Source organism: Camarhynchus parvulus, chromosome 1, assembly GCF_901933205.1.
Source record: "Camarhynchus parvulus chromosome 1, STF_HiC, whole genome shotgun sequence".
In the NCBI taxonomy this organism is placed as follows: Eukaryota; Metazoa; Chordata; class Aves; order Passeriformes; family Thraupidae; genus Camarhynchus; species Camarhynchus parvulus.
The window spans coordinates 95,865,001-95,892,818 of NC_044571.1; the positions used below are offsets into that span (position 1 = coordinate 95,865,001).

The following is a 27,818-nucleotide window of genomic DNA, read 5'->3' on the forward strand; positions in this document are numbered from 1 at the left end:
CTTAATAAGAGCAATCATGTCAGTAGCTGAAGTCTGGTCCTCAAAGAGCCAGGTTAGTCAAACGTAAGACAGAAATCCAACTGCTCTACTTGACAATGAATTAAGCTTTTGCCACAAACAGTGCCTGAAAGCAATAATTATTCCCAAATTATGACATTCAGCAGTTCAGAAAAGTTACGTATATCTCTGAATTCTTTTTTTGGTGAGTACAAAACACTATGGTGACAGCAAAGACCCCGTCTGGACAAAGGTCTGCCTCTCTGCTGACCAGCCAGGAGGCAACTGGCAGGGCTGAAGCATCTTCTGTGGGTACACTGCTGCACTGCACACAACCTCCTACTGCACATAGCCCACATCAGCAGGGAAAGAGTAATTGTCTGGAATTTGTTATAAGCTGAACTGGGTAAACAATACTGGCCCAAAATACTTTGCTGTTCAAGCACAGAATATCTGAAGTCATACAAAGGACTGTAAGACTTCTTAATAGCACAGGCAAGATGAAGAGTCAGGGAAACTGAAGCTGCAGGCACACCTTCTAAAGAACAGGATCTAATGTGGCAACACTATTAGAAGTAATAATTCAGAGATCCAAAACAGTAATAAACAAATAAAATCTAACATTGGGAAAAGGACAAAAAAACCCCCAAAAAACAACAACAACAAAAAACCAACAACAACCAGAAAAGGCAGTGGAATCTTTTATAGCGTATCTTAAACTTCTTCCTCTGACAATCAGTATTAGAGAAGTTATTTCCCATAAACCTCTGTTAGATAAGTCATCTAATTTAACCTAGTACACTTCAGATTGGAATATAATAAATCTGTGGCTAAACTCAGTCAAATTGAAATGATGTTCTAATATATTTAGCGCACTCCATGCATTCTGTGTGTAGCCTTGCACAGATATGCAAATTTATCTCAGTTGATGAGGAAGCTGAAGTCTGCTTTATTTTGAGACCAAGCTGGAAATCAATTCTGATTTAAAGTCTTGAATACTAGTCACACAAAGGGATAGAAGAGTCACAGTTTGACTTGTAGGCTTTTAAATACAATTTATTTTCTAGTGACAATTGAAGGGTCTAGATTTAGATATAACATAAAATCAAGTAGAAACAAATATATAAAAAAAATTCACCGTGGGGTTGTCAGTGCAGATTAAAATACCTAAGACATCCTACTTGGGTTTTTCACATTGTTTGAATAATTACTACTAAGATTCACAGTGTATTTTTTGTGCATTTGCAACATAATTCAGCTAAAGGTATCAAGTTATCCACCAAGAACCATGTCATACCTTTTAATAAATGCAGAAATATCACATATTTACCTTCTGTCAGAAAGTCAAACCCAGCCTCCCAATACTCTGGACAGGTACCACAGGTGGACAAAAAATCCCCAGGCCACCTCCCACAGGGCAATCAGGCAGGAAACTACACAGACATTTCTTTTTTTCACCTGGAGCTTTACCTGTCCTTGTCAGCAACCTCTGAAGTGGCTCAAGTTGTCAAAACAATTTAATCTGCTCTGCAACTACTTGTTGGTAGAGCACTCACTCAGCCTTCACACAAAACAGTGGTTCAGATAGAGTGCTTTCAGGTTTGTGGCATTAAAAAGTTACTATAATAAATTTTAATCACCTATGTAACAACACAGCACCTGAACTTGCATCCCTGAGAGGACAAAAGAGCAGTAACATTGCCAGAAAGAAGGCTAAGTAGACAAGTCAGAATGTGAAAAGTCTCCCTTCGCTCTTCATGAATTATCACACATCTTTATTGTGCTTTACTTGAGCTCAACAGAAAATACATTAGATCATTTGTGACTGAACAGTGGGAGTCCTTTGTCACAGACATTTCTTTTATGAAAAATCCTCTCTTAGGATTTTCCTGCTGAAGCTGAGAAGTTCAGCAACCAGACATAAACAATAGGTTATCTGCTGCTGTGGAATGTAACAGGTCTGCCTGGATTGGCCCAGTTTGGATGTTTGGAGTTGGTGATCAATCCAGAACTGAGATCTCTCGGACACAGTCTGGGAGAGCTGGTTTGTTATTCTTTCTTTACTTTCTATTGTTAGGTAGCTAGCAGCTTCTGGAAACTCTCCTTTCTTTTTCTTTTTAGTATAGTTAAAATAGATGTTTATATCATAACTTAATAAATCAAGCCTTCTGATCATGGAGCCCATCTCGTCTCTTCCTTCACCCCAAAACCCTTGTGACAACCGTCAACAGTCCTTTAATAATATTTTGTTAAGTATTTCCTTACTTTTAGTAGTACAATTTCTTAGACTGCAGACACAGTACAAATGAAAATTTGTATTGTATCCACAGTCATTCTGGACATACTCCAAACATTAAATCTTAGACTTTTTATAATTAGACTACTTTGCAGAATTTAGAGATACTTGGGCAGAGGACAATTTACATTTACCAATGCTAGAGATGCAAATTACTAATCTTCCCCTCCTTCCCTACCTCCCTCACCAGAGATTCTGGGTGCTCAGTTCACCTCAGTACTGCATTTTCACACAGTACTATATGCTTCCTGTTATGTAAGATGAAAGTTAGAAGGATTTCAGCATGCAACACCACAATATCCCAAAGTGGTAGAGTTAGGAAAAAGAATACGTTCTGCATATACAACCACAGAAGAAACATAACACCAAAAAAGTGGATGCATTTTACCAGACTTTACATTTTAAGTAATCTTAAATCTAAACAACAGAAGAAAATGTTATATTTTGAATGTTTTTATTCCAGTCAAATTACAAATACAAGCATTTAAAAATGTACAAAAATATAAAAGGACATTTTCTACATCTTATAAAAGCAGATCAAACTTCTATATGTACAATCCTTTCAGTGAGAATTAGCAGACATTTTTTCTGTTCTCTTCTGAGCATTCTTTGACAAATCTCTCCCCCCAAATTCAGGTACACTTAAAACCAAAAGTAACATTTCAAAAACTTAATATACTAAATGTCCCTGAATAGATTACAAAGAAACCATTTCTCACAGACAACAAACCTGTTGGTGGTAATGTATTTCCCTAATGACTTTAGGGCAAACTACATCCTGATGGGTAGTTTGCAAATCAGGCTTTCTGTAGTTTGTTGATATGTAACTTGGACAACACAGTTGGATTACATTTTTATTTTTTAAGCTATTTTTACACATTAAAAAAAAATGATAGCTTTGTTAATAGCTTTCTTCCTTCCCCTAAAGTTTTATCTCTTTCAAAAAAAAAAAAAAAAACAAAACCAAAAACAAACCAGAAAGGAAAGTATCTGCAAATAATTATAAAAACAGTAGAAGAATTTTTTCTGAATCCAAAAGGTTTTTTTGCAAAAAGGATTGAAGTGATCACCTGCTCAATACCACACTGTACTAATGAATGCAGAGGAAGCACTGCCACAGCAACAGTTTTGAGCCATTCTATAATGTCTATTCAAATATTTTTGGTATCAAGTTTTGCTCAGTAATATTGATCAAATTATCTTAAGCAGTATAGTTCCTCTCCATGTTCTGTCATTCATTTGGCCATGACACTGTTTTCTTTCAATGTTCTGACAGCTGATGCTTTTTGGAGCTGCAGTAATGTAAGGATAGGCGAGGCAATGCTCATGTAAAGAGGTAGCTACTTAAACTAACATTACGGAAAAACAGTTTTGAGGGACACAAGCCCTTCCTTAGGTCTCAAATACAGCAGGAAACTTTAAAATTGAAAACAGTTGCTCAATTTACATGAATGTGCCCAGTTCCTAAGAGAAAAGCAAGGTGCCAATGCTTCAAAGATACCTCCCAAGAAGCAGGTTCTGTCCAACCTTTCTTTTTGCCATTCCTTCAGCTGTCAACTTCAACCACATCATTTAACAGAAAGCTGCTTAGCAAGAGAACAGGTAATACCTACTTCTACAGGGTCCAGAATACAGGCACCCAAGCCATAATCTTCTAGCTGCTACCTGTAACAAACTAGAAGAATTTAATTTACCTGGCCCAATTGTGGACAGAGATCTCATTAACTTGTACTGTGATGGAGATGAATGCAGGTTGAATAAAGGTTTAACAACAGCCCTCTGCCTGCAGCACACTCACCTATGCTAGCTTTCAATTCTGCTGCTTCTACAGCTTGACTCTTGCCTCTAAAAAAATTCAAACATCTGCAGAAAAACACACTAATATCCCAGAAGTAATGTTCAGTTCTTCAGTTCTGTACAACAGGTAGTTCAGCATGACACCAAGCATTCTTAACATCTTGTCCTTCAAGTCATCTGACCGAAAATCATCATTCTGTACTTATGTGCATAATGTACTTAGAGAATACTCAAGTCTCTTAAGTTTCTCTGGCAAATTTTAGACACAATCCATTTTTCTACTGTCTTAAAATATTTCAAGATTGTCCTATGAGCTCATTTCAGCACTAACACATTATATACATATTTTTACTTGCTAAATATTTACTTTTTAGTTCACAGGAAAACTTATTTTTCTAGAAAGATCATGAGCACATTTTTTAAGCATTACCACAGACACAAAAGATTCATGTGGGATACTTTTAGCACTGGTAATGTCAGGACATTCTCCAGTTACTTCACACTACTGGTTAAGATTAAAGGACAGTGCTAACAAGCATTTGAAGTTGACTGAAGCTTTTCTTTTCTTGCTAAGACATAAGAACACATCACAGGCAGTTTTGTTGTAAACTAAGAAAAAAACAAGGAATGTATATATTACCAAGGAAAATAAACTCTGCAGCATCTAAAATAGGAGTCATATTTGGGAAAACAGATGTAGCTTCACAAAAGACACTTACAGAAAGTTCTGTCTGCCTAGTCATCTACCTCCTTCAACTAAGTTTCATGTAGACCTAAGTGTAAAACCAAAGCCAGCAACAGGCAGAATCAATAGACAACCAAAAGCTTTTGATGTAAGGAAATTGCTTCACTTTTAACAAGATGGGAAGACAAACAGTGGAGTTTATGGACCAGGCAGTCAGTATTTGAGAGGTAGTCTAGTTGTTCATTTGACTGAGAGAGGTAGAGCTGGTTGAGAAATCAATAGCTAAGCCAGTCAAATTCATATCTCAAGTTGCTAAGATGCCTCAGCCTGAAACTGCTAATGTCACAAGGGATTCAGCTGTCTTGCTCATATTTATTCACTTTTATATGGGTAAGGTTCTTGTGAAATATCCAGAGAGAATGTTCCCAGAGACAGCCAGCAAAAAAAGCTTAACTACATTTTGGCATGTGCCAAACAATTAATACAGGTTACACAGATTATGACTGTGAACGTTAAAAAAGCTAAGTGGCTCTCCTCATTTGGCAGATTGACATTACTACAAAAACACAGACATACCAAGTACTAGAGGCAGGTTTTAAATTCCATATGGTTTACCTGTATAAAATTCTCCATCTATTTTTTTCACACCTTAAAAACTCCCAATTATTTTAGAGATGAAAGCCAAAAAGATATGAGGGTCATAGAGTCAACAGGTAACAAACCCCTTGTTAAAGACATCTGGGTACAGAATCATACATAATGCTCCCTTGTATTGATGTAGGCTCTTCCAGGTCCTGAGCTTTGTGGGTATCTGTTGCTCCAATTTTTGTAGTGAGTTTGCTGATAAACAGGATACATAGGCTGAAGACCCTCTTGCTCCTGTGGCTCTTCAGCCCCACAAGTAAGTTGCCTTCCATTCACAGCTTTCTAAACACACATAAGAAGTAATAAGTTTCATAGTTCATGTATAGAACCTGCAATTCCTATTCTTGGTAAAGCTTTAAGCAAAATCAAAGATACATTATCTCCAAGACAACCCTATGAATAAAGAAACAGGAACTTAAAAATTTCCCTAGCAGACAGAGTTAACTTCAAATGCTTGTTTCAAATGAAGTTGGACTCTAAAGATCAATAAATCTAAAAAGAAAACCAGCAACTACAAAAATGTCTGTCAACACTCCTCTGGTTTATGTTACTCACCAAGAAATGAAAGCTGGAGTGTTTAAGTATTTAGTCATCAAACTACTATTGGATATTAAAATGGTACTGCCACTTTTCACTTAATTCACACAATCCAACAGTTATTGACCAGGATGGACAAATATTTTTTTGTTCATGAAAACCAACATTATAAGTTTATTTTATGGAATAAGATGAAATCAAAGCTTCAATCAGGAATTCAAGCCATCTTATTATTTACCATGTGCTGCAAGTTTCCAGCATCTCTCTCTCTGTACTGGCTCTGCAAAGTAAAATGTTCTTTCTGAAAGAAGAAAAGTTACAGGGGAAACAAGTCAAGATTCAAAACTGCAGAACAGCATTGGTTAATACAAAAAACCACCAGTCATCCCAAAATACACTCTGCCTTAGGTAGTGTCTTAACTGGTTATCATTTAGAATCCTTCTTACAATCCAATGGTTGGCGGAAAAAAGATGAGGATCAGTCAGAGTCACCTGTCCCAGCTGTGTTCCCTCTCCCAATATCTTGTCTCCCTCCCAGTCTTCTGTGTACACCCCAAGTCCATCTGCTGGCAGGGCAGTACAAGAAGCAGAATAGGTCCCAATGCTGTCCAGCAATAAAAAACTTCCCTGAGTTATCAGCACCATTTTCAGCACAAATCCCAAACACAGCCCCATACCAGCTACTGAAAGAAAATTAGTTCCACCTCACCCAAACTGCTGACCATAAGAGGTGAAGTTCAAGATCATCTAAGGAATCTGGAAGTGAACAAGTTCAGGGGACTTGATGAGATACATTTGCAAGTTCTGAAGACACTTTCACAGGAAGTGACTAACCCACTACCCATCCTGTATTAGAAGCAGTGGCAGGACTGTGGTTCCCACTGTCTGAGAAAGGGGAAATGAGACCCCCATGTCTAAAAACAGATGACCTGAGAAACTAAAGGTGAGCCACACTTCAGTGCCCAGCAAGATGAAGGAGCAGAAACTATGCTAAAGCATATAGAAAATAAGGAGATGGTTGGTAACCATCATCATGGTTTCACTAAGGGCAAATTGAGCCTGACAAATTTAATGGTTGTCTATGACAGGATCATAGTGTTGGTGGAAAAAGGAAGAGCAACTGATGTCACCTACCTGGACTTATGCAAAGCATTTGATGCTGTCTCACATGACATCTCTAAACTGAGGAGACATGGATTTGATGGGTGGACCACTCAGTGGATAAAAAACTGACTGGATGGTCACACTCAAAGAGATGGCTCATCGCTGGCTCAAAATCCAAGCAAGGACCAGTGACAAGTGACATTCCTCAGGGGTCCGTATCAGGACCAGCACTGTTTAAACATCTCTTTGGCAATGTGACAGTGGGATCAAGGTACCCTCAGCAAGTTTGCCAATAACACCAAGCTGTGTGGTGTGGTGACATGCTGGAGGCAAAGGGATGCCCTCCAGAGGGACCTTGGCAGGCTTGAGAGGTGGCTCTGTGTGAACCTTGTGAAGTTCAACAAGGCCAAGACAAAAGTCCTGCACCTTCAGGTGCAATCATAAACACAGGTAAGAGCAATCATAAACATAAACACAAACACAAGCTGGGAAGAGAAGTGACTGAGAGCAGTCCTGAGGAGCAGGACTTGGGAATGTTGGTGGATGAGTAGTTACTTCATGCAGAAGCATTGAAATCTCCCTTCTTTCATGTTTATTTTTTTATTCACCATTATGATAGAAAAACCTCATTTGTGAAATGGGCTGCTTTCAAACATCCAGTTAATCACCAACTGCCTGAGTTAATGACTGATTAAATCACACCAAGTAATGCAATCTAAGAATTATGATTTAGGGTACAGTTTGTACTCTGGTATCATCACTCCTTAGTAAAGTTCTTCCTTTATGCCACACTTAGTACAGGACCACAATACGTTAAAGCAACACCTTCGCACAATTGTATGTATTTTTTGTTTTGCAGTTCCATCTTTTCCCAACAGTATCACAGCGGTAGCAACAACACAAAGTAGGCTAGGTTGCTGATCTTTGTGCAGAAGTCCCTCCACAAGTATTCATACAGGTAGGTAACATTTCCAGTGGTCATACATCCATATTCTTACATTCAAGAATTATTTTGAAGAGAACCCAATCTCAGTAATATTTTGTTCTTACTTTCTCCTCCTTCCCCTTAACTTTTTACCTTTCCACATTTGTTTAGTAAAGTTTTGAAGCAATTTTGAGTTAAGTTTTAATATGTAAAATTTCTTCAAAAATCATCTAATATTTCCTAACCTTTTCCACTCCTCCAACAGTTGTTTTTCACCATCTTCACAGGTCTATTTTTCTGTTTTTCAACTTCAGTTTGTCAAGCTTTTTGTCTTGTAATTCTATTTCAAAGTGTCCCCTCCTGCCCTTAAAGTCACTGTGCTTTTGCTTCTCAAGTCCTAAAATGCAGTCTGCATTTCTGAGAATATGTGATTTACCACTTAGCAGGCAGTGTTGCTCCTTCATACCTGAGCTGAGAGCATGAGTTCACCACACAAGTAGACAAAACACACATGGGGAACAAAAAGGTCCCATCTCCACCAAAAGCTAATGTTCTTTAAACAAATAACAAAACAAAACAAAACAACAACAAAAAAATCTGCTTGCTTGAGGAATTCTACCAACAGTGGATGTGGACATGATTTAGAGACTCACTGGAAACCAGAATAGCAAATTCCAGTTGGTTACTCAATTAAAACTGTAAGTCAAAGAAAATAATTTCACATGGCACGAAAAGACAACACCTTTGCTAGATAATGCAATTATACATTTTACAGGCACGGACCAAGTGACAACCAAACTCACTGGATTCTGTCAAGCAAAACTGGTGCTGAGCTACATAGTCTGTGTCTTCCTGCATAGAAACAGTCTGGGATTCTGTGCTTGGATGCCTAACAGAAGTTTCCATTGTCTTACCATTACATTTTGCAGAGTTTCATAAAACCTCTTTTAGTGGTTTTACTCCAAGAATTTTCCTTCTCGAACAGTTCTTCAAAAGCCTAAAGCCAATTATCTCGCTAAAAACTTTATCTTACCTTTTCTGATCCTTTCCAATTTAGAAATTCCATTACAAAGGCATCCACTAACAAAAAAAGCTTGTGTCTCATTCTAATCCAAATCTGGTAATTTTTTTTTCCTATTGCAAGATCCTTTATCAATACAGATTATTTCATTGATGTACATTTTGTGCTCCCTTCCATTCAATCTTGTTTGTCTAAACAGTTCTTTGGTTTAAGGCAAATAATAACAATACTGCTTCCTTTTTCATCAAGGAAGAGATATTTCCACCTGCGTAAAAAGCATTAGGAAAAGAAATAGAAGAGTGCAAGAGAGCCATAATCTATAAATAAATCAGTATTATACTAGGTTTAAGGGTTCAGTGGTTGATGTTTTCAAATTTGATTCAGAAACATCATCATTTGATAAATGGTATTTGATGCTTTTAATGGTGCTAAGACAACTTCATCTTTTTCTTTCCTGTTTTGATCAGTAATACAAATATGACAGTTAAAGGACTTTGCTTGGCTGAATAGTGAGGCATTCTTCCAAGCTGCAAGTCTCAAGTCAGTCTTCTCATGGCCAGACATACCTACTGGGCTGCATTTCCCTTATCCACTCTTATTTCTGTTGTTACAAAAGACCCTTGTTAAATTCTGAATCCTTCAACAACTCTGAATGCTGCACTGCATTGAGCAAAACATGTTTTTTTCTTTCCTTCAGAAGCACCTGTCGAAGTAATAATAACTTCAGTTCCTTAATGTTGTTAAAGACTGCCCATCTCAAGCATGTTTAGAGGAAAGTAAATAAGTTTTTGCTTCTTAGCAATATATTGTTTGAAACAGTGAAGCTTATGCTAATAATGCCAAGGACTGCCAGAAGTAGTGCACCCTCTTACACTCCTTTTTAAAATATTATGCAATAGAAAAATTCCTCTTTAAGCCACTGGAATTCTTCCATTGCTCAACTTCTTCCTTATTCGCCTCAAAAACCACATTGTTAAGCAGAGATTCCTCTCTCAACAAGGACTTAACCTTCAGGCTGCTCACCACTCTTTCACATTACATGTAATAGATAGTTCTGACCAACAGAATAGCATTTCCATGGTAATGATTATTAAAAGAATACCTGGACAAAAGTAACAGTGCTGTTGACAAAAGAGTTGACAAGTCTTCATAGTAAATAAAGGTATAATATAATTTTTTTCCATTGTATTTTTATGCTTTGGACTTTTGCCTTCCTCTTTTAGGGCCATAAGTGAACCAGTTTTTCTCAGTTCTGAAGTGACTCACAAGAACACATTAATTGGTATCTTCAAATACCAGTACAGAGAAATTATGAGTACTCAGTTACATAGTACTTGTACATACTGGTAGCTCATTATTAACACTAGCAGGTAAATAAGAATGTATATTTAAATTAAACTGAAAGTTTCCAAGTCTCAAGAAGTATCCATGAAAGATACTGGCTGTCCAGTACTATTCACAGGTCCAATTAATTTCTCTTCATTGTAATACCATCACCTGTTGACTCAGATATGCATAAAATCAGTTAAATACTGATTGCTGGGATACAAAAAGCAGAATTTCAGCATCATGTATTGAATCTTAAATACTTTACAAGATAAAAAAAAAAGCTACTGTCCATGATTTGAACAATAACAGCAGAGATGATTGAAAAACTAGCACATTATTTATAACAACATACCAGAATCAGCCTAAATTGAATAAATCCACTTTCAATTCTAAGTTATTGTCAGTATGCAGAAGACACCATTTAAATTCACTCCTTTACTTTGCACCTTTGTGCAGCCTATCATTTCCACTCAGGCTGAACTGATCATCTGTTGTGGTTGACCAAGCAGTGACATTTCCCCTACAGTTCTTTTTAGCAGATCCAGAAGTTTACATCTTAACTACCCAGCGAGAGGCTCACCTGGCATCTCATTCTGGGTAGGCACGACAGCAATTGGAACACCAGGTAGTACAGTGGTGAGTACAGACATTTAGTCACACAGGATGAGACATCCTGACAGGCTGCTAACTTTTTTTCTCTTGCCTCTTTACAGCTATCCAAATGTTGGCTTGGTACACCAAAACAATACAACCAATCACTTCTTGGCTAAAGCTAGTATTTTGGCATTTATTTCTGTTAGATAAAATGAAGCTCTTGCCTCAAGCATAACACAGTACATACTGATTAGAGGCAGTATCAGCTAAGACGACAGCCTCCAGCTCCAGGTCTTTTCAGTTCTAGAGTTCCACAGACAGAAAAAGATGGGTACACTAACAGTGTTGTAGCAACATCCATTTCTTAAGTAAAGTCTGGTTAACACTTAACCTGAAGGGGAATCTTTCTCCTCCCAAAACAACTTAAAACTCTGTTTATCTAATTTGTGGAAAACAAATATTCAATTCAGTCTCTTTACAGTTTTTTCTCTATTTACAAAATACATTTTCATAAAACATTTAATTAAACATTCCAAGACTACAGCCAGGTTCAGCATAAGTTCTTTAGTACCCATTAACAGAAATCACAGTAAGTACAACTTAGAAAAAATTCAAAGACAGCAAAGTTCTGAAGAGGAAAGCAATAAGGTACACATTCTGTTATGTCTACCTCCTTTATAAGTTGCTCTGTAAAGGACAAATAATTGCATTTCCTAGTGTTGTAATTTTGCCATCTAGCTGAACTACAGATGCACAAATACCACAATAGACCATATATTTTGATTCTATAAGCAAGAGAATATTTTTCAGATACTTTAAGCAGAAATATTAGCAGAAGAGTGATTCATCAAAAATTGCAATTGTTGATTACTGTAGTAATAGAAGAAATAGCTTTGATGCCCATCCTGAGCACAGAAAAGCACTGGTTCTTTTGTGTCATCTTTGGTACTTTACCACCTTTAAGGTAAGAAGATGAAGACCTATTATTCTTTATGCCAACAAAATGTTTTCGACCTTCACAATGTTATAATCATCAGGCTGCTACTACTAGATCCACTACTACTGCAGCAGTGGATCTCAGAATATTTTCCTGCTTCACTCAGCAACAATATACACAGGTACTACCCATTGTAACATTTATGACATAAGGAAAGCTTTTATCAGCAACTGATATTTGGTGAGCTTTAGTAACCATCAATCACAAAGAAAATCTACAAGAATATTTTCAATGTTATTAAGAACTCCATCAAAATCCTTCTTAAAGGTAGGTGAAGATCTTTTTCCCCCTCTATGAGAAAGGACTTTTATAGGTCCTTAAAATTGCAAAGATACACCATAGTATTGGAAAAATGATATTTCTTATAAACAAATGATTATTTTAATTAGCTCAGTGTTATGATTCAGCACATCAGTGGTTAGAATCACATTATTTATGGTATGTACTGAGGATGGAACAAAAATTTTATTAAAAACAATTACAGCCTAATTCTTACAAATACTGATAGATGACAGAAATTTTCTTCAATGTAAGCAGAAATCTAAAAAAATCTGACTCATTAATGTAATATAAACACACATACACAAGACACTTTAGGGGCCATGGCCAGGATCTATAACTGACATTAGCTTAAGTGACCTCTAAAGAACAGGTCTCCTCTATAATGCTGTCGTGAGTTTACAAGAAGCAGGTTTTCTGGGAATGGAGTGGCCAGAGGCTAATAAGTGTCTAGATTTTAAATTGACACTAAGCTTGGCTACTGAGGGTAGATGCGCTTCTGAGAACACAAGGGTTAGAAGCAGAGCACTCTCTTGGGCTCTTTCTTTGATTTCCGGCCAGCAAAGAGGCAAGGCCTCTCCTGCTCGGCTTCGAGCTGGGCGGGGGAGGGGAAACTTGCAGCTTGGCAGAGGTAGGCTTGACTCTTCAGGATGGAAGGGTGGTGGGGGCACCAGGAGGCGTTGGGCAGCTCCCCACTTAAGGGAGACAGAGGGAGAGAGGCTCTGAGAAGATTTGGGCAGCTCCTCCTCCTTTTAGCCAGAAGACAAGAGGGAGAAAGCTGGTACAGGCCTGTGGCCTTGAAGTGATATCGGCCTGTGAAGAAAGAGGGAGAAGGGGGGAGTGCAGCAGGGAAAGAGCCTGGCCGCGTGCAGGAGTTTGTTAACTCCTTTCTAGACAATGAAGACTTCACAGAGCACTTGGACTTTTCCCGGAGGGGAGATGGAGTGGATGATAAAGAGAAATGAGCAAGTGAATGACAGTCGAAGTAGTGAGTGAGGCTGGGAGAGTAAAGAAGAAGCCAGAAAGAGATGATGGAGTAGCTAGTTGCTGGACTCTTTTTAGTACAGCCATGGACAGAACCGTGCTTCCTCGCGACGCAGAGGCTGCTTGCAGGGGGGAGGCGATGGCTCAGAACTGAGAGGGTTCAGTTTTAGAAACCCCCCGGCCCCAGGGGGTAGACAAGTATGGGGGAGACAAGAGGTCCCGAGAGTGATGAAGAAACTGTGCTTTTTCCGGAACTAGTCAAAGCACCCTTAAAAAGACAACCCTTGAAGCAGCTCTGTTCCTTGTCCAGTAGTGAGAGCGCTGAGCATGCAAAAAAGAAGTCACCATAGCCCCAAGAAAGACTCCTCTCCTCTTGATAGACTAGAATTGAGTATTTACAAAGTGATAGATAGAGATTTGAAATTTCGAAGATGTATTAGAAATGTAGGGAGGAGAGAAGAAATGCTTTTCGTAGAGTTTTCATTTTCCAAGTGTGTGTGTGCGTGTGTGTGTGTGGTTTTTTTTTCCTTTTGTAGTTTAGTTAATAAACTTTTTTCTAAAGTAGAAGCCTGCTTTGCTTATTTCCTAGTCACATCTCACAGCGAACACCAGAGAAGTATATTTTCATGAAGCACTAGCATTGTGCCAGTGTCAAACCATGACATTTTTGGTGCATTGGCCGGGAAATCGAATTTGGAAAGAGTGAGAAGCTAAAGCTGTGAGATGAGATCAAAAAAGAATAAGAACAAAGCATGTACTGAGTGAAAGTAGATAGATAGTAGAATCTAGAGATAAAAGTTTGATGTATTGTATGTAATTTTGTTAATAATTTTAAAAAGTGTGTTCTCAGAGGCGAAGAGTAGAATGTCGTGAGTTTACAAGAAGCAGGTTTTCTGGGAATGGAGTGGCCAGAGGCCAATAAGTGTCCAGATTTTAAATTGACACCAAGCTTGGCCACTGAGGGTGGATGCGCCTCTGAGAACACAAGGGTTAGAAGCAGAGCACTCCCTTGGGCTCCCTCTTTGATTTCCGGCCAGCAAAGAGGCAAGGCCTCCCCTGCCCGGCTTCGAGCTGGGCGGGGGAGGGGAAACCTGCAGCCTGGCAGAGGTAGGCCTGACCCCTCAGGATGGAAGGGTGGTGGGGGCACCAGGAGGCGTTGGGCAGCCCCCCACCCAAGAGAGACAGAGGGAGAGAGGCCCCGAGAAGATTTGGGCAGCCCCCCAGCCAGAAGACGAGAGGGAGAAAGCTGGTACAGGCCTGTGGCCTTGAAGTGATATCGGCCTGTGAAGAAAGAGGGGGAAGGGGGGAGTGCAGCAGGGAAAGAGCCTGGCCACGTGCAGGAGTTTGTTAACCCCTTTCTGGACAATGAAGACCTCACAGAGCATTTGGACCTTTCCCGGAGGGGAGATGGAGTGGATGATAAAGAGAAATGAGCAAGTGAATGACAGTCGAAGTAGTGAGTGAGGCTGGGAGAGTAAAGAAGAAGCCAGAAAGAGATGATGGAGTAGCTGGTTGCTGGACTCTTTTTAGTACAGCCATGGACAGAACCATGCTTCCTCGCGACGCAGAAGCTGCTTGCAGGGGGGAGGCGATGGCTCAGAACTGAGAGAGTTCAGTTTTAGAAACCCCCCGGCCCCAGGGGGTAGACAAGTATGGGGGAGACAAGAAGTCCCGAGAGTGATGAAGAAACTGTGCTTTTTTTGGAACTAGTCAAAGCACCCTTAAAAAGATAACCCTTGAAGCAGCTCTGTTCCTTGTCCAGTAGTGAGAGCGCTGAGCATGCAAAAAAGAAGTCACCATAGCCCCAAGAAAGACTCCTCTCCTCTTGATAGACTAGAATTGAGTATTTACAAAGTGATAGATAGAGATTTGAAATTTAGAAGATGTATTAGAAATGTAGGGAGGAGAGAAGAAATGCTTTTCGTAGAGTTTTCATTTTCCAAGTGTGTGTGTGCGTGTGTGTGTGTGGTTTTTTTTTCCTTTTGTAGTTTAGTTAATAAACTTTTTTCTAAAGTAAAAGCCTGCTTTGCTTATTTCCTAGTCACATCTCACAGCGAACACCAGAGAAGTATATTTTCATGAAGCACTAGCATTGTGCCAGTGTCAAACCATGACAAATGCCTAGTGCAAGAGAAGCCTGAATTCACCTGGAGTTTCCCAAGCACTTCAGTCAACCTCAAAACCATGCTGTAAGGAAGAACCTACCCTTCCTTGCTCCCCACTTACTCAAAGTGTTTCATTTGCTAGAATCAGCTTTCCAGTGTGACCTCTACAAATTGTTTTGATCAGACTACACCCACACAAACATTAAATGCTGGTAAAGAAGTTTCTTGCCTATTGTCTTGCTTGGACAGCATTACTTTAGATGACAAGAAGCAACCCCTGAAAGCACACTAAAAATTCAGCTGTTTGTCATGAAATTGGTATGGGGTTATTTGCTGCTGGTAAATGCAAGCAGAAAAGATAAAATTAGAAGTTATATAATTGCAAATATTTAAAAGTGATTTAGTAATCTTCAACGAGACTCAAACTCATACTTTGGTAGATTAGCCATGCCAAAGCCCAAATTCCAATCTATCCCCACCCCTCAACTGTTAATAACTCAAAAGATTGGCAGTTGTTACCAGCAAGGGAGCTTTTGATCAGGTCAGTTTTTAAGTTTGCAAGCATAATTTTTCCCTCTTATGAAGACTGCTTCATAAAGCTATGTATATTCTCTTACCACAGAATTTCAACTATAGCTTTTTCTAATTCAAAAGGAGCTGTGTCTTGTAGTAAACTCCATGGACATAGGTAAAGCCCCATGGAGAATTGAATAATAGGAATGCTGAGACAGCAACATTAGTTCCTGTCTCCCTGACCTCCGCCCCAAAGCTTTTCTCTGTAACCCCACAGGCTATGTTACTTTAACCCTTACTATTAGTCAAATCTGGATTCCCCTGAAACCCACAAAAGAGGCATTCTTTAGCCCATTCGGTAGAAGAAGAGCTGCCGCCGGGACCCTTCACAGACCTCCCCAGTAAAGCCATCTCTGTGGAACCAGCCAGCGCCTCCTCCTCCTCCTCTCTCGCCGTCTGCCGCAGCCTCAGCCCGGAAGCACCCCTGCCTAGCAAGCAAGAGCTGAAATCCTAAGAGCTTGCAATCACTATAAGAGCTGATAATCATCATGCTTGCTAGAGGGTAGCACCCTGGCATTGGCCTGAGCTAAGCCTGGCAACTCAGGTACCCAGTCTCCCTGGGGACTGGACTCCTGAGCTAATAAGGCCAGAACAGAGGCTTTATTATTATTAGTGTCTGTCAAAGGCTGTTACAAGTTTCCATCTCTAAGGATGACTTTAACATTATAGATAACAGATCTGGGTATCACATATGTAGAGAAACAGCTTGGTTGTGAAACCACTGAAAGGTTTCCATATATTACTGGGAAGGCAAAATCAGACCAAGTTAACATAATAAAGCAAAGTTAACACTTTCTTTAAGTCAATTTAAGATGCATATAAACACTTACTCACCTGAAGCATAGCTTCTTTCTGGGGCACTGACAACGTTCTCTCCTCAAATGAGGCTGGTTTGTGAGTTGGCGGAAGATCAATCCTGTAGTAAAAGGGGGAATGAAATATAACACATCATGTTTGTCAAGTCCAATTGAACGGTCAGATAATAACTGCTAAATCACCCAGCATTCAGTACTCAGGGACAAACACCTTTCAGTCAGCAATGACTCAGATGTGATGTATTGTAATGGAATATGTCTACCACTGGCTATTATTCAGGCAGACACTTTTTGTAGAAAAGCACTAGCCAGAATTTGTTATTTATTGCATCCTGTGTTAAGCAGACTGAACTTCCCCCCAAACACTCCAACTAAGGAGGATTAGAAACTACTGGTATCTAACATAGTTTCTAAGTTACGAGATACAGCTTGAACAACTTTCTAAATTATAGACTTCCCTCAGAAAGCCTTTGAGAAAGCCTTACTAGCAATTCTTACATGCAAGACTTTTTCAATTTTAACTTTCTCAGTGAAAGCAAGTGGTTATAAAATAATTTAAATGTTTAAGATCATTCATAGAAATAAGCTTCAGATACAGAATTTAAGAGAAACCATGTTAAAAGTTGCTCAAAAGAAGACTCTTGATTCATCTTGCTAGCTCAATCCAAATGAGGAAACTTATTTTATGCTAAAGCCTCTTAGTTATTTTACTTTAGTTCTCTTTAACTATATGAGCAACATTTCTAATTCAGTTTTAGTGTTAACTGTATATGGAATGTAAAAAAATGTATATGGGATATAAAAAGACACATATTTACAAATATTCTAAGACCGTGTCACTTTTTTATGCATGTTCCAAACAGAATCTAGACATCATCCCCTTTAACTGACAACATCCTTTCAGATGTTTTTGTTTCCTTCTTTTTTGTTTGATCATATTGAACAAAGTAAACTGCAAGTCTGTGCCAGAGGCTTAACGAAACAACCAACATTCCAGAAAGCACAAGAAATCAGTAAGCATGTATCTGTGGAAGCTTGCTTAATTTTACAAACATTTCAGAATTAATTTTAGGGGGCCTTCACATTTGCAAAGCATGGCCAATTTACCTTGCAAGTTAGATCTCCAGTTACAACAAACTAGCAGTCACTGGCACTAGTCAAGAGGGAACCCTTTTTTGCCCTCCAGTTAAATCCATGAATAGTTTTCTTTCAAAAAACCCCAAACTTCTCAAGAGATAAAACTCTTTATTACTTCCAAAGTAATTCTTACCTTCCTTATTTCTTTTTCAGAAATGTGTGATTTCACATTTGTGTACTCTGAAAATAGAGCCCTGAAATTAAAAAAAGCTGAATAGCTGCTAAATTAAGTCAGACACTTAAATTACTGTACAGAACAAACTCTTTCTGCATATCGCTTTCAACTGAATTAAAAAAAAGTCTAACACATACTCACACTTTGTCAAGATAGGCTGGCCTTTTCTTCCTTGGGGTAAGCAGTACTGTCACAAAGATGGTAATGATAAAAAGAGCAAGGACTGCTCCAATCACAGCCCCTGCTACAGCAACAGAAGATGTCTGCTTAAAGGGCACATCTGCAATGTGATAGCATAGGTTACAACTTTAAGAAGTTCATATCCTTTTAATACTCAGATAAGCTACTTCAGCGTTGTTCTGAGAAATGCTTCTTCCTTCCACTGCCAAACAGAAAGCCTTGCCCTGCACTAGCACTTTTGCAGTATTGCTTCAACTTACTCAACTAAACAACTAGGGAAATTAAGAGACTTCGTGAAATCAAAATTTTTGATTTAAAAAATGTTATGGACTACTTTTATTAAGTACTAGCAGCATGCTTTCATTCTCAATTTCAAGGTAAGATGACATTACAAAACATATAATTTGCACTTAAAGAAGCTAACAAGGGTTAATTCAAAAACCTAGGCAACTATGGTTTATTGACAATCTTTCTTTAAAGGCACTTAAGTTTGCAGAAAGCAAAAAAGAAAAACTTAAAATCAGGGTAAAAAACCCCATATACTAACTACTAGGAGCAATGAATATGCAAACAAACACTAAATTAAAAAACCACTAAATTAAACAAACACTAAACACTTGGCTTACACTTATTAAAGCAAACCCTAAGATCACCTATCACTTCACACTTTAAGCTACAAGAAAGTAATTTTTATAAATAAATTTTAATAAAGGGAGAGAAAAAGTTGTGGTTTTTTTTCCTTTTACAGCATTTTTCTTTTGACCTTAGCATTGTCAAATCCAATGCTGAACAACTCCCATACTGAATTAGCATACTTGTCAGTCTTTAAAGGCCACTCCTTTCGCTATGCTTAGAAATCAAATTTTAAGTTTCAAAACTCAAAAAGCTGCTAACATACTTTAACTTAAAATCATCAGTGCTTTAAACTAGTGCCAACAGGCTCAACAAAAAGTTTCACAATTGGAATAATTCATGTCAGCTGCACTAAACACCTACAAAATTCAGGCAGCATACATTAAATAATGCTCTCATTTACATTGAGTACTGAATCACAAAATTCAACAGAGAAGAAATTGAAAATTAACACAGTTACCTTCAATGTATTTCTAAAGCAGTCTATTATTATTCAAATGCAACACAACCATTCTCTATTTAATCTCTTACTGAAGCAAATTTTGAGAACTTCTTCAGCAGTATGTTCTATTCACAGATAAAAACCCTGCGACTATACAATATGATTTATCAGTTCCTCAGATTTCTTATGTTGTTCTGCCTGTATGCTGGAAAGCTGAGCAAAACCCCTCAATTAAAAAAAAAAACCCAACCTAAAATACAACACTTGATCTGCACTCTAATGAACAATTCCTGTCCCCTCACTGCTTATCGAAGATCTGACATGAACATTCCCCTGGGATTGCACTCACAAAGTATATTTAAGTAACTTGAGAAAAACTGAAATAAGCTTTTTTTTGTGACTTCCTTAATGTTAAGGAATAAAGTCCTAGAGCAACAACTTGCAGAAGTTACTTTGCTCCTCAAAGATGAATGCAACATACTACCCTTGGTTTATATATCGGTTTTCCTGGCATAAGCTCCATGTGTCCATCTTCTCAGGAGCTTGTACAGTGGTGTGGATTCAGCATGAGAATAGGGCTGATAACCCACCCATGTTTTGATTTTTGCTAAGTCGTGTTTGCCCTAAGTCAAGGACTTTTATTTTGTGTGTGTGTGTGTGTGTCTCATGCTCTGCCAGTGAGGAGCTGCACAAAAGAAAACTAGGAGGGAGCACAGTTGGGACAGATCACCTGTAGAGGCCAAAGAAATATTCCACACCACAGAACATCATGCCAAGTATATAAACTGGGGAATTTACCCAGAAAGAAGTATTGTGCATCACTTGTTTGTTTCCCCCCTTTCATTATCCATTACTATTATTATTATATTTTACTTTGTTTTCAATTATTAAACTGTTCCTATCTCAACCTACAAGTTTTGCTTTTGTTTCTCCTCCCCATTTCACCAGGGTGGGAAGAAATGGGGGTGGGGAAAGCAAGTAGTTGTGTTGTGCTTAGCTGCAAGCTGGGCTTAAACTACGACACAAGAATAATTCATAATTTTTCCTGAAGAATGGGCACATGAATCAGTCTAAGGGTCACCTAACCACTGCATTTTAACTGGCTTAAGTTTTGTTTACACTGGGTGCCCTCTTCTTGAAGTGAGAAAGTCTCAACTAACTAATATACATTTGTAGGTGTAGAATTCTTGAAGATGCTTTGGCCTTGTGATTATATCAGAAGAGTTCCTTGACTGCTTCATCCTAACTTCATGGTGCCTTTTCTTCTGGTAAATTCTGCTATCATGTTAAGACATCATAAAGTACTACAATTTCAATCAAAGCCCACCCATTGAGTCTGATTTTGGGTGAGATGACAAACACCCATTTATTTCTGAACATCAGGAAAAACAGTAACATCCCAGCACACTGGCACATAAGAACTTAAATGCAATTACCACAGGGCACACTTCATTTGGTTTTTTGAATTGCTTTGGCAAAACATCGGTCTAACCAGCGGAATGATCATAAACCCAGACCACCATGCCAAGCTGAACAAGCCAGAGAGCACCCAACATGTATGGTGCTACCTACAAAGCATTTTAACCACCAGATGGTCAGAAATAGATGGGAATTGATTAATTCCAAGAAATATGGTTAAAGCAAACAAAGACAATAGAATGAAAAAACAAGACTATTTTGAAGTATGCAATGCCTAGTTAGTTTATCAGCTGTGCTTGAAAACAAACGTTTTGGATGGCAAACACATCCATTTATCATTCTCTTAATCTTCTTAAAAGAGTTTCAGAAGACACTTGTTTTATAAGTTTATGATCTCTTAGGGGAATACTAAACAGCCCATCTCAAACAGCTTAAACACTTTAGTTCATTCTATCCAGCCTCTGGGTTTACTGTGCTTTTCCATCTCCAATTTTTAAGAACAGACCTGTGCAACATTTTTGAACACTACCTATGTTCCAGAATGTAAGAAAAAGTTTATTCACACAACAGCCATTTGTACGTACAATCAATTCTTTTTACAGTAGACACAATGTACAAAACATTGCAACGTGCATAAGCCCTATCCCTATTAATAACTTCAACTCCGGAACATTTCAACTTCTCAACCCATAGGAATTAAATATATATATATTTAAAAAAAATCAAAGTAAAAAATCCACAGAGACAAAAGCAAGATATCTCATGTGGAAAACTGGTTTATGGTTATGTTTATTTCCAAGTAAAACCATCTTTTAAAGATGATATATCAAGTTTTTTTTGAAGAGAGGTATAATCTCTTTATTCCAGAGATAATTTGGATCAGAACCCTCTGCTAGAAATTTCACTCCTTTTCTTGTGTTTGCACTCAAACTACAGATAACCACAATATCACTTGCTATTGTTTTTGAGACTGGTCAATCATGTATCAGTACTCCATTAATCCAAACCCAAACTTAAGTTGTTTAGGGATGCTTTTCCATTTGAATTTCAAATAAAGCTGTTGTCTTAATCTTTTTTAAAGACATGTAGTCATATGCAATCACAGTGTATTGTCTACAACACTCAATATAACTATTTTTGGGAAGCTCTAAATGCTGTAAGCTACCAAACATCATGAGGACAGAAAAGAACTTCCAGCATCAATGCTCATGGAGCAGCTGTAATTATGCAGCCTATTTCACATCAACGGTAGCAGACTTCTCCCTTTTCAGTTTTCAAATACTAATAGAGCCATATCAACTTCAATTTCCTCAAGCCAAACACTTAAAAATGGCACTTCAAAAGATTTAATATTCTACTTATGAATTCATTGTTGTTCTGCAATTCATCTAAAGTTGTTTCATTCCTCCTCACATAATTGGCAGATTTAGTTTGGTGAATCTGCTCAAGATAAAGTAGAACTATTTCACATGTCAGACAAGATTTCCTATGTATAATGGATACAATGTCATTTTAAAGAACATGTAAAATCAGTATGGATTATTTGCAGGGAAAACAAATCCACTGCGGTACAGAGACTGCACAGAGACTGAACTCCTGTTTCATAGACTCTAGTTGCACCACTGAAGAGTGCGTTTTCAATACCTAAAGTAGCAGTGCAAGTGTCTACTTCCCTACTAATAATCTGAAACTCTGGCTACCCTCTTCAAAGCACGTATTGTTACTTAGTCGGAAGCAGCGTAAAACCGCTGTTTTAACTTCTGGTCATAGAAACTCTAATGCTTTTTGGCACCTGGGAAAATAAGCATATTCACATTAGCCTCCAGCTTTGGAATCTATATGGGTGTTTTCTCCTTAGCTGTGTCCAATTAACCAGCTTTTAAATTCAATGGTAAGATTCCAACAAAGCCTCCAAAACAGGTCTCAAAAATTGCACACTGTGAAGTTGCAAAGAGCATCTTGTATGCATTAATGAGTTTTGACACCCTGCCAATTACAGGCCTAACAAAACACCTCACTGTATGTATATATACAGACACTAGAGTAAGCTTTAGAAATCAATGACTAAAAAAATAACTTTTCATCTTATTCAAATACAAGCCTTTGACCTGTTTACAGTTACTCCTCAAAATGTTGTTCATAAGTTAGTTTCAGTGCAATGACTTAACTTTTAAGTATATAGTTACAAGAAGGCTCATTAAAATGCTAAGAGGTATATTCATTTTTATACAGAAAAAAACCTAGAAAATAAAGCTTTAATTCTGCTGTAACTCATTTTAATTGGTAAAGTATTTGCTATACAGAAGCATTAAGTTTACTGTGGATGGTACCTAGACTGGAGTAATTCAAAGCCCCCCAAGATTATATTTGATCATTTCCTTGGGTAAACTTATTTTTAAATCAGAGAGCCAAGACACCCATTTCTTACTCTTAAACAATATTGAATCGCAACTTCAAGTTAGTCTTTTTTTTTAAACTCTGACATAGACCAATATAAACACTCTGCGTTAAAACTCAAATCTTAAACAGTAGTACAGCATTGGGAAAAAAAAGCAGCTCAAATACATTTTCCCCAGATTCAGTATTTCCATTATGTCAAGTCACAATATAAAAACCTTCAAAAAAAGTTTCAAAAAGTTTATTCCTCCTCTCGTGTAAGTATAAACAATCTGAAAGTGACCAGCCAATGAAGTGAACTGCAGGTACATGTTAGTTTTCAGTGGTTACTACACATACCACTCCCTCCGAGATATTACTGCACCATCTAAGTGAGAAACAAAGTCATCCTCCTCATAAAATTCACCATGCATAAAACCCATTCCAAATGTTCCACCTTCATGGTAATCCATTGGTCTTTCATAACGGTCCTGGTACCTGTTAGTATTGTCTACATTGTTCAACTCAGGTTTTCCAGGGTCTTCTAAATAATCTTTAGATATTAAGTTCATTGGGTGTTTTGTTTCTTTTTTTATACTGCCAGGGTAAGAACCCATATCATCTGACTGAAGAACATCTATTTGGGACTCTTTTTGCATATCTGATGGTGGAATGTAGTTCTTAGCAAAGTAGTCACCACGGAACGTCTTTCTTCTCTTATAGTAGACGGCTCCAACCAGAGTACCAAGAAGTAACAGCAAAAGAACCCCACCCACCACACAACCGACAACGATACCCCAAGTGTCGTCCTGCTTTGTTGGCAAGGTTGATGTTGGGAAATTTATTATTCTAGGTTCTGTTGCTAAACCTGTGGTGCCATCAGTCGAAGGATGCCAGGGAACCGTGGGCAGTCGAGTGGTAGTAGTAGGAGGATCTAGTGGAAAGAGCAAAGAAGTAGACAAGACACAGAAAAGGCACAGAATGTCAATGCGAGCTAAATCAGTTAAGGGTTTATAAGAAAGCAAAGTTGATGAGTATGTTCTACAAGAATAGTTTTTCATTCTCAAGTTCATGGCACTATAGAAGTCTTGAATTACTCACAAGCTTTGAACTAGCTTCCTTGCACATGGTTTGGAGTTAAGCTGCAGCATTACAGAAAGTATGAGGAGCAAACAAAATGAAAATAACCTTCAGGTACAAAATTTGCCCTCCTCAAAATAAGGAGATGGAGTTACTCAGATGTTGACTGAACATCATTATTTACCTCCTCCAAGGAGGAAAAATTCAAGCAGTCCTCTAACCTTCCATCCAGCCATAAGAAATTCTGGATCAAATTAATTCATTATGCCACAGTGTCAACTATTCCACATTAAATTCCCCCTTTAGAAATAATTCAGGGCACTGAATATAAGAATGAAAAACCATGAGTTGTGTGCTCAGTCACATGAACTACTGATTTTTAAGCTATTCTTTCCAAAAACATTTGTTTCATTAATAAAACTTACTCAGCCTCACCTTGGGATTAGTGAAAGAAGCATAGTTAAAAATGGCATGTATTAATCTCAAAGTAACATTTATGTTGAGCAAGAAGCCTTCAGGTTTTTAAAACATTAAAAAATTGAAACATTTGAACCAAAAATTATATATATGCATTCCTTCTATAAGCCATTTGATCCTTCATGCACAAAGAAATTTCCATATTAATTCCTCATTATAAAATATAAACTGATTTCCTGTCAGGTTATGCATGTAAACAAGAGACTGCCAGATACCAAGCTTCTCCAGCATGCAGCTTTTTCCTTTGTTCTTTAGGTCTACTGGAGATGTATGCATCTCTATTGCAGGCAAGGTTCAAAGTGATGGGCTGATGACACTGAGACGATACCAATCAACCACAATATTATATACAACTCCACTTCTTATTTCAATGCCACACTGAAAAGAAGTTATTTTTTGCCTTGCCCATTACAAGCTAACTATTTTAAAATCAAAAAATGAATTCTAAACATGCTATTATAGCTTGAACCTTTCAGAGAGACTATTGCATGGACAGCCTATTATATCATGTAATTTAGTTAAATGCCCATAAGCAAGATCCATGAAAACAGTACTAGCACCACAATAAAAGTACCCTAAATTTACCACCATAAAATAAACCAGATAGAACTAGATCTTTGTCAAGCTCTCAGTTATTTGACAAATCACAATTAAATAGCCATAAATACGATTTTTAATCTCACCACTCAGAGACAGACAAACAATTTTCTCATACTAGACAGAATTCTCACATTTGTCATGATTACTATACACCTTGCTGCTGAATGCAACATTTTAAGCATAAGTTTTACACAGTTTTTCAAAGGGCATAATTTTATTCCTTAACTATGTGAAAAGTGATGGTTCGTTAGGGAACTATGAATAAATGGAATTAATTTGACAGAAGACAGGAAACTGAACAAGAAAGATGCACTACCAAAATGAATAAGAGGAATTCAGATTATGGTTTTAGTAAAAATTGACTTAAAGTGAGTTTGGTAATTTAACAAAGAAGTAGAGATTAAAGAATCCAAGTTTACCAGGGTTCTATGTCCCACACATCCCTAGGTCATGAAGTTCAAATCTCTTTTCCTTGAAAAGGTATTTGTTTAAGACACAAGATTTATGACCTTAAAACACATTTTCAAACAGTACCAGCAAAATCCTTCCAGGCTATATATACTTGTTTGGCTCTAATTATTTGGCTTTGTAATTGTTTTGCCTCTGATACTGAGGTCTTAAGTCTTATCTCTCCACAACCACAAGGATGTAGTATTTGCATCTGGCAAATTTTACCATTGCATATGTCAAATAAGCACAGTGGCAATTACAATCTTATTAATATATTAGAAATTCAGTGTTTTACAAAGAGTTTTTCCTTCAAAACTTCCCATTCATCCACCAGTTGTCAGGCTGTCCAGCTGCATTACCAACAAGCACTAATTAACATATTAAATCAATCGCAAACACAGGATCAATTAAGCATTTATTCATATGTATTCCTACAATACATAACCATGATAGCTCTAAGATTTATTTATTTTGGTACTTTTTATTGTTGAAGAATGACAAAATTAAAACTGTACCTTCTTGTTCATAAGGTCAATTGCTACTAAGAATATGTGAGTTCACTTCTGACATCACCCAGAACTTTCTAAATGTAAAGCTAATTTTTTTTCTTCCCATACCAAGAAAGTTTCCCAAATGGAGAACAACTTTAAGATGAGGAATGCCAAAGTTTTATGTCCACCCCATAATATTTTGCTTGCAAATAACATCTCAGATGTCATCTCCAAATCAAGAAAATGCCACTCATACCTGTAGCTATGAAAGATGACATTATTTCATTTCAGCAAGTTCTTTAACTATAATATTTCACATAATCACTGATAAATGTTTGAGTTCTTAATGCTTTCCACAAAACATTAAGGGCATAATTTAAATTTTGTTTCATATGGCAGTTTATTCAAAAGCAACAATTTCCTACTGATGACTTCCTTTAACACTTTACTTTGTACCCGATGTTTAACAGCTCTTGTCTCTTTCACTGATGTAGGCTTCTGTTGTTGCACAAAGCACAACATTTTAGAATATCCATGTGGGTCAGGGAGCTGAAAGTAGCAGAAATTCTGGAAAATACCTGGGTTTAGTTCAAATACATCTTGGTTTCAGTTTTTGTTTCTTACTATGTTCTGTGGCCTGTTCAAATCCTTATTACATGCACCCTGCAATAATGATGAGGACAAGCAAAGACCCCAATAAAATTTCTTCTACTCTTCCATAGCTACCACCCCCATTAAAATAAGAGACATAATTGAACAAAGCAAAACCCAATTTTCTGGTATGAATATAGCAAGTAAATTGTCTCCTTCCATTTCCTAGTTGGTTTCAAAGCCCTTGACACCATTTTCTGCCAATAAAAGCAAGACTTGCTCTTGACTTCAAATGAAGCTCTGATACCACCTCAAATTAAAGGACCATCGTCCCAGTGCACTGCTTAGTTTTCAACCTCTTAATTGTTTTCCAGATGTTTCCCATCAAAGTCAGTACCACCTTTCAACAGTGTCAGCTTGATATTTTTATTTTTCCCTTAAATGACTATTCTTGATATAGTTTTCTCAGCTCTTACAATACCAAAAACTTATCTTGGGCCGGGGAGTTTCTACCATTAAGTTTAGTAGAGGCATCCAACTAACATAATATGTTTTGCATCCCAAACACTAACATCTCCCTGCTTCAATCCTCCTGCTATACCACATCCTTCAAATTTCTGGGACTCACTTCTGCTTCTGTTGCAAATTCAAAGCCAACAATAAGCCAAATGTCAGAGAGAAGAAAGTAGAAAGAGATGGATGAATCATCCCTAAAAACCAGATCACTATCTTCAAAGTCTTAGGTTTAAATCCTGTCTTGGTATTATCGGCTTATCATTGTTAAAAAAAAAAGTCAACAAGAGAACACAATACTTTTAAACGAGAAACCATTTTGGATTTAGCCTACTATGAAGTATTTGAGAAGTGACCAGTTCTACAACAGGTAAGATAATTCAATACTGTCACAATTTACTTGGGTTAGAATTTGTCATATTACAGAAACAAAGTTTTGGAAATAAAGGTTCCTTGGAGAGTTGCTGCGTGTTAACATAGAGAGTCAAAATCTGTCTGGTTCCAAAAACCACAACAGAGTGGCCAAAAATAGTTCTCTCTATTTGCAAAAAACAATCCCATTCAAGATGCA

The 27,818-nt window shown here is 37.6% G+C and overlaps 1 protein-coding gene across 2 annotated transcripts in view; it reads right to left on the minus strand.

Annotated features, from left to right (window-relative positions):
* Positions 1-2,734: 2,734 nt before the first annotated feature.
* Positions 2,735-27,818, minus strand: part of NECTIN3 (nectin cell adhesion molecule 3) — a 61,811-nt gene continuing 36,727 nt past the window's right edge. The window contains exons 6-10 of one of the 2 annotated variants that reach the window (XM_030957543.1): positions 23,842-23,979; positions 18,137-18,275; positions 16,703-16,784; positions 6,196-6,258; positions 2,735-5,702 (exon numbers count right to left, since the gene is read on the minus strand). In XM_030957543.1, coding sequence (XP_030813403.1) covers positions 5,526-5,702; positions 6,196-6,258; positions 16,703-16,784; positions 18,137-18,275; positions 23,842-23,979 — 599 coding nt within the window. In that variant the 3' untranslated portion in view covers positions 2,735-5,525. The remainder of the gene's footprint in view (positions 5,703-6,195; positions 6,259-16,702; positions 16,785-18,136; positions 18,276-23,841; positions 23,980-27,818) is intronic. The other variant, XM_030957552.1, reaches the window with a different exon arrangement.